At 33.6% G+C, this 8,147-nt stretch overlaps 1 protein-coding gene across 1 annotated transcript; it reads right to left on the bottom strand.

The window, feature by feature from the left end:
- Positions 1-6,243: 6,243 nt before the first annotated feature.
- LOC145806520 (uncharacterized) lies at positions 6,244-7,405 on the bottom strand. The gene is made up of 2 exons (XM_082903819.1): positions 7,053-7,405; positions 6,244-6,967 (listed from the first exon to the last, which is right to left on the bottom strand). Exons 1-2 carry the CDS (start codon positions 7,153-7,155, stop codon positions 6,759-6,761), a joined length of 312 nt encoding a protein of 103 aa, XP_082759945.1. The 5' UTR covers positions 7,156-7,405; the 3' UTR covers positions 6,244-6,758.
- Positions 7,406-8,147: the final 742 nt, after the last annotated feature.

Raw genomic sequence — 8,147 nt, 5'->3', positions numbered from 1 at the left:
TAACACGTGGTGGAAATATATATTTTATCACTTTTATTGATGATTTTTCAAAATACACTTATGTATACTTGTTGAAAAATAAAAGTGATGCTTTTGAAAAATTTAAAGAATTCCTTCTTGAAGTTGAAAATCAATTCGGCAAAAAGATTAAAAGATATAGAAGTGATAGAGGCAGGGAATATGAATCTTTTGGATTCAACTCGTTTGCTCAGTCTTTGGGAATAATCTATGAAACTACTCTACTATATTCACTTGTATCTAATGGTGTACCATAAAGGAAAAATAGAACTTTAACTGATTTAACAAATGCTCTGCTAATTGAAGTAGGTGCACCTTCAAATTTGTGGGGAGAAGCAATTTTAACTGCATATTATGTTATGAATAGAGTGCCACATAAAAATACCCTTTGAGTTATGGAAAGGGCATAAACCAAATTTGGGATATTTGAGGGTTTGGGATTGTCTAGCTTTTGTAAGACTTGTGGATCCTAAAAGACCTAAATTAGGTGTGAAAGCTGCCACTTGTGCTTTTCTTGGATATGCAACAAATAGTATAGCCTATAGATTTTTTGATATTGAAAACAAAATAATTTTTGAATCAAGTGATGTAATTTTTCATAAAGAAAATTTTCCTTTTAAATCTAAAAATGGTGAGGGTCAAAATTATCAAGAAAATATTTTATCTGAAACCGGTTCCTCTACTCCTCTTTTACAAAACCAAGACACTATAGTTTTTGAACTTAGAAGGAGTAAAAAAGCCAAATTAGAAAAAGATTTTGGCCATGATTATCATGTTTTTAATGTGGAGGAAACTCCATTAACTTTACAAGAAGCTTTTGCATCTCCTGACTCTGTTTTTTAGAACGAGGCTGTAAATGATGAGATGGAATCATTATTATCCAATAAAACTTGGGTATTAGTAGATTTACTACCAGGTTGTAAAACTATTGACTGCAAAATTGATTTTGAGGAAAAAAACTCAAATTAGATGGAACTATTGATAAATATAAAGTATGGCTTGTTGCAAAAGGTTTTAAGTAACAAACAGATCTTGACTTTTTTGATACATTTTCTCTAGTTACTAGAGTTGCATCCATTAGATTATTAATTGTAGTGGCTGCAATTCATGATCTAAAAATTCATCAAATAGATGTTAAAACAACCTTTTTAAATGGAGACTTGGATGAAGAAATTTATATGGATCAAACTGAGGGTTTTGTGGAACCTAGTCAAGAAAGTAAAGTGTGCAAGCTAGTTAAATCCCTATATGGCTTAAAACAGACCCTTAAATAGTGGCATAAGAAATTTGATTCCTGCATGATTGTGAATGACTATAAAACTAATGAATGTGATAAATGCATTTACTATAAATCTGAAGAAAATTTACATGTCATTATTAGCCTCTATGTAGATGATTTACTTATATTTGGCTCTAATTTGCATATCATCGTGGAAACTAAAAATATGCTTAGTAGCCATTTTGATATGAAAGATCTTGGTGATGCTAATTATATTTTGGGAATGGAAATTACTAAAACCTGTGATGATGTATTTCTTGATCAGTCGCATTATGTTGAGAAAATTTTGAGAAAATATAATTTTTATAAGTGCAAGCATGTTCTTACTTCTTTTGATCCTCATGTGCTTTTATTTCCTATTGAAAATAATGAGGATGTAATTCACCAAAAGAAATATACTAGCACGATTGGTAGCTTGCATTATGCAACTGACTATACTAGACCTGACATTGCCTATGCAATTGGAGTGCTTAGCAAGTTTACTAGCAAGCCTGGTAGTGATCACAGACTAGTCATTGAACGGATTATGAAATATTTATCTGGTACCATAAAATATGGCTTGTTTTTATAATAAGTATCCTACAGTACTTGAAGATTATAGTGATGCCGATTAGAATACCTTATCAGGTGATTCATTATCAACCACTGGTTACTTATTTACATTGGGAGGTGGTGCTATAAGTTGGAATCAAAAAAACAAACCATTATTGCTAATTCAACAATAGAGGCTGAGCTTATTGCTTTAGCTACAGCTAATGAAGAAGCAAATTGGTTGAGAGATTTGTTAAATGAAATCTCTTGTTAGGAAAAACTGATTCCACCTATATTGATTCATTGTGATAGCACCGCATCAATTGGTCGAGTTAACCGTTATTATAACAGTAAATCCAGACCTATCAGAAGAAAACACAGTACTGTGAGATCTTATATGAATAATGGCATCATAAATGTGGATTATATTAAATCTGGTGACAATCTTGCAAATTCATTAACTAAGGCCTTAGCAAGAGATAGAGTTTGGAATACATCGAGGGGGATGGGGTTGAAGCCCATTGAATATAGCAGGAGCCATGAATGAGGATACTCAACCTAGGAACTAGAGATCCTGTAACTGGGTTTAATGAGAAGAACGATGATAGGATGGCCATGAGAAATGCACTAAATTAATTTTTACTCATCCCTATGATGTAAGTGCATTTATCCTGAAACGTTGTAGATGTTGAGTTATTAAAATAAAAAATAAAAAAACTCTTAATGAATTTTTGTAGCTCTTATTGAGTGGGGTGTCATAGTTACAGGAGCACCCTTGACAAAATTCACTTATGTGAGTGTGGTAGTAGGGCCGCTACCTATGAGATTTGGACTAATTCTCAAACACACTCATATGAATCCTGGGATCGCACAAGGCCGTAATGTGCTGGCTATTAAAGCTTATGCGAACACCTGGAATATTATGTGTGTGCAATAATTATTTATTTTCCTTAAGCAGTCATAGTTCAATGTTAAGCATACTATTGACTCTGGAGTAGATATTATTGTTTCACTAATGGAGATTCAATGCAGAGCACACCTATCTTGATGCATAATATATTATTTGCCTAATAATCTCAGATTTTGTTACCTATAATATTAAAATAGGTGAGAGAATGTTAGCAGATATTTTAATATTATAATGTATTATAGATTATTTTGTTTGCTTGGGCTCCAAGCAACTTCTTCTCCAAGCCATCTTTCTTTGCCTCTAAGTAAAGTTTCTTTCTCTCCAAGTTCTCTTTTCTTTTCCTCCAAGTAATTCTTTTTTCCTTTTCTTTTGCCCTAAGTTTCCTCTCCTATAAATTGAGCTAACCTCTTATCTTGGAAAAAAAAAAGAAAGAGAAGAAGCTTTTGTTATTTTATTATTTTTGTGTGAGATTATCAGACAAAGAAATAAAGGGTGTATGTGATGAAGCTTTGAGCTCAACCAATTGTGCAGTATTAGTGAACCATACAACTTAGTCGGGCTGTTGTATCCTGAGAGGAACAAGTCAAGGTTTTTTCTGCTGCACCGGTGTGAGGCTTTGCCTAACCGCAGAGGGCTTGAATCTCCTTAAAAAGAGCGAATTTCCTACGCTTCAGCCCTTTCAATAGTTATTGTAATTTTTATTATTTGTATTTTCTGGTGTTTTATTTGTAATTATCACCAACAGGTGTAAAAATAGGATATGTACACTGTTAATATTTACAGAAATAGGGTCTTCTTATCTTAGGCGTGCACCTAAATTGCCTATTAATTGTGTTGCCAGTGTGTATGACCAAGAGCATCTCTAATGGTCCAAGTCATATGGCTTTGTCAAAGCTATCTGTTGGTTTGTTAGAGTGCACAAAAGTCAATTTTTGGCTATATTACTTCAATGGAGGCTTGTCATTTTGGCATAATTATTTGTCAAATTCAACTATTAGGTGTTAAAGTCATGGAAATTAGGATGACTTTAACCTAACCCAATAAGATCTAACCTTTGACAACAAGATGGCTTTGGTTCAAGATTTGGCTTTTACCATTTTTTTTCTAGAGCAATAGCACACCATTGGTGCATCAATTTTGTGAAGCGAGACCATTTTTTTTGACTTTGGCTAAATCCTAAACCCTCAACTCTAAATCCTAAACTAATGGCGCAACCATTGGAGACGCTCTAACAAAGCAGAATTGAATGACCAACATTCTAATTAAGAGTGTTAAATGAACCAAACTATTTGAACTTGTCTTGCATACGACTTGTTAAATTAATGCCTTTTCAAGATTGACTCGTTATGTAAACAAGTCAAGTTTGAACACAATTTTAAATTTGTTAAGTTTTCAAGTCAATTTTGAACAACTTACTACTTGGCTCGATAAGCTAATATGCAATATAAAAACTAAGTTACTCAAACTCAATTTGTGTTAACAGAAATAGGTAAGAGAGAGAGAGAGGGGTTAGGGTTTCGCTTCGTGTCTATGAATTTTACGAGCTCTGAGACCTGTTCTCATCAAGAAGAATCAGATGTTTCAATCCTCAAAGGTTAGTCATTTCATTCCAGAAAGCTTCAATCTTTGTGTTCTCGTAGTGTCAGGATTCAATTTCTTCATTTGAATGACTTCATTATCTATGAAATTCCTTTCCATTTTGCCTAATCTGTTAGCTGAAAATGGGTAAGAAATTAAGAAACAAGAGACGGAGACTGAAATTAAAACAAGCAAAGCAAGCAAGCGCTCCCCCAGGGAATCGACCTTGGATCATAAGCGTGGAAGGCAAGTGCCTAAATCCACGTTACCACCACCCCGGTGGTAAGAGGCTAATGAATTTGAAAGCCTTATTTTAGGCTAAATTTTGGAGTCTAAGGTACAAACCTTGCTTGTCTTACCCCCCAAGGCGGGTGCTATTCTGAGGTAACAAATTATTTGTAATGTTTTTTAATGGTTGTGGGAATTGGATGGAAAATGGTGTCTTCATAAAAACTGCACCATTTGGACAAAAATAATTAGTGACATAGTAAATTGTCCTTAATTGATTGGCTCAAAACTTTTATTCAGTAGTGAACAAACTATAAGAGATGGTTTGGGAAAAACAAAATAGATTTTTCCAAAATTTGGTCTAATTTTTAGGTGGGACCCATGTGCCAAAATTGCCGGGTCTAAATGGTAACATGTTGTATGCCGCGTTGTGATTCACGTAGTATATTTGGTTGCTCAAAACTATTATTGGGTGAATCGGAAATTGATGCCAAAGTGAGCTTCATGAAAATGGTATGTTGGTGAAGTTTCCATAAATAATGGGTTAAGGTTTATCCCACATTACTTTGGTGGACAAACTTTGTGTGGGTTTATAAGGCTTGGGTTTGGAACTTGGGGAGGGCCCCAAGGGATACTCAAGTTTTGTGGAAGGGTGAGGTTATAGGCTAGACCCATTGGACCCAAAACAAACACACACGCGCGCACCGCCGCCTTCCGTCCGGTCAAGCGGGTTGGGCTGGGCTCAGGCGTAGTTGCATGGTGTGAGGTTGGGTTGGGCTTGTCCGGCCCAATACTTATTTTTTTAGGCAAAAAACATTTTATTTTTTGTTTGGAAAATAAATTATGTCCGATTTTGATTTCAAATTTTGGTTTAAAAAAAAAAATTCAAATTTTGGCTTGCACATCTTCAAACTTTTTGTACATATTCCATACCTGTCCGAACAGATTCAAATTTGTTCAGTTCAAACCCAACAGTTTCTTATCTGTTTAATTTAAATTCAAATAGGTTTGTATCTGTTTAATTCAAACCGAACAGGTTTTGTATATGTTTAATTCAAACCGAACATGTATTGTACCTGTCCGAACAGGTTTTTACCTGTTGAAACCTTTGCTGAAAAACCACTATTCCATTTATAAATAGGTAGTCCCTCATTTGGATTTAACACTAAATTTTCATCCCTCATTCTCTGTATTTTGCTGCATTTATTTTTCTCTGAGAAAGAATGTAAACACAAAGTGTGTTCATTGTGTGAATAGTTTGTAATGTTGCTACTATTCATTGTTGATCATTTTATCCTGGGAGATAGACGTTCACAATCTGAAACCACCATGGAGAGGACGAATCTGTCTTAAGGACACAGTGTTAAACACTGGACTTGATCAAACTTTGTTCAAGAAATTAATAAGGTAAGTGTTTAGTTTACTTTTCTGTTTTATTATTCTTTCTTTTTCTTTTTCAGATTTTGTTTTTGTAACAAAATAAGAATCTGTTGTTTTATTTTATATATATACTAGCGTATACCCGTGCCTGAAGCCACGGTGTAAATAATGTTGGGATTAAAATACAATCATAATCCCAACACTATTTAATCAATTATCAATTTAATATAATTGTAATCATAACCCTTCAGTCTATTTTGAAACTGTCATTTCCTAATGTATATTCTTCAAAATCAATCAAACAGTAAATCATTGAAAAAGAAAACTCTCCTTTAAAAAAATCATCTCTTCTATCATTACAATTTGTTTCTCCTCAAATTTTCATTGCAAAATCAATAAAACATTATAATCTATTGACAAACTCTCTCTCTCACCTGCTTTCTTTATCTATAATTACATTTTGATATCAACAAAACAGAACACATGAAGCATTTGACCCCCTTGGGATCACTCAGTATACCCTCATTCATTACCAAAAAGAAATGACAATCTCTGACTTAAGAAACCCTCATTTCTATTTACATTACATTAACAAAACAATTCACACCTTAATTAATAAAAAATAAAAAATAAATAAATCTCTATCTCTTACAATGTACAAAACAGGTGAAACAGAGAGTAAGCCATTGAAGAATTCAAAATAAATAAAAGATGGCACAATATAGTAGATAAAATAAAACGAACCTGAGAGGTTAAATTGGGAAAAGGCATAGTGGTGTAATGCAATGCCAAATGGTAGAGTTGCACTTCTTAGATTTGTGACGACCACCGATTCTATACCTTAAAAGCCCCAGCAGTTGCTCTTGAATCGCCAGTATCTTGTTCAAGACTTTCTGTCCTTGTGAGTGCATTTTCTGAGGAACTCAATGATGACTCAAGATCTATAACTGCACTTCTCTTTGTAGGTGCGAGAGGAAGTGCTCTCAACATATGATTATGCTTGCCATCCAAGGACTGGAAAGCAATAACTTGGATTCTTCCAACTTGAAAATCCCAGAATGTTTTAAAAATAACCATGCTTCCACGTATTTTTATAAAATTTCCTTTTGACTTGTTAGTAACTACCACAAACCTTATGCACATCTTCACTAAAACATGAAAATATCAGTCCAATGAACCCAGAATCTAGAAATTGATACATGGCTTGCGTCCGCACATCTGAAGAAGACATAAAGATTTAGCAGATCTTATTTAAGTAGCCAATAATAGAATTACTGGCAGAAAATTAAAAAGAAAAGGTTTCAAATCAAGCCCCAAACATGAAGAATGAATGAAAGCATTGAAATGTTCAACCAACACATTTTATATTTAGAAACATTTAGATATTCACATAAAACATTACGTTGTTAATTGACACTTACCAACATGGGAAGGAAGAATGGTGATGTGAGGATGTGAATGGTACCAACCAATTACTCTAGTTGGTATATAGTTAATCGCACAAAGCCGTGTTATTGAAATGACACTTATCGACTTCTAGAGTAATCGCAAGAAGGTAAATAGAAAATAAATAAACAAATAATTTTGTAAAATCCTGAAATGACCAATATAAACCTGTTTCAAATTCTATATATAAAGACTATAAATAGAATGAAGTCAGTCTCGTGCAATTTCTAAAAGTGCTAACATACTTACAAAAGCTGTGTTATTGAAGCATATGCCACCAAAGGAGTGACATAACCAGATGTCATTGTGGAAGTCGTACATATCGAGCATCAAACCTCTAACACCATTCTGCGAGGGGACCATTTTCAAAATAGAAAGTCATTTGAAGTGTTTGTAAACTAAAGCATCAGATTAACCAATCTACAATAAATTGTATCCTATCAAGAGCAGGTCAATCTGTTCACAGTTGCAGTAAACATCATCATTAAAATGAAAAGGAAATAATTGAAATTATTAAAAAGATTAAAGCTTTCATAATATTTGCATTGAAGTCAAGAGTACTACTATGAAAGTATGCTCATTGTCCTGGAGACGATACCCAAAGAAAAATCCTGGTCATATGATCTTTGGCAGATACGTGCAGCATTTGAAATGAATCCATATGAAACATGATTGATCAGGAAGCTCTTGTAAAATTACAATGAAAAATGAAACTCTTGTAAACTCATTTATTCTAGTTGTATTGTGTTACCGACTACAATTATGCAGGTATAGGTA

The sequence above is a fragment of the Camellia sinensis genome, chromosome 13 (genome assembly GCF_055761805.1).
Source record: "Camellia sinensis isolate YWXY chromosome 13, ASM5576180v1, whole genome shotgun sequence".
Taxonomy (NCBI): Eukaryota; Viridiplantae; Streptophyta; class Magnoliopsida; order Ericales; family Theaceae; genus Camellia; species Camellia sinensis.
The sequence above is the reverse complement of the archived record's forward strand: the minus strand, read 5'-3'. Positions and strand labels throughout refer to the sequence as shown.

Excerpts from the sequence above, each read along its gene's own strand:
- LOC145806520 (XM_082903819.1), bottom strand. The coding sequence starts at position 7,155 with ATGTCTTCTTCAGATGTGCGGACGCAAGCCATGTATCAATTTCTAGAT. Across the intron at positions 6,968-7,052 it reads TGAAGATGTGCATAAGGTTT|TTGGAAGAATCCAAGTTATT; the intron begins GTGGTAGTTACT and ends GGGATTTTCAAG.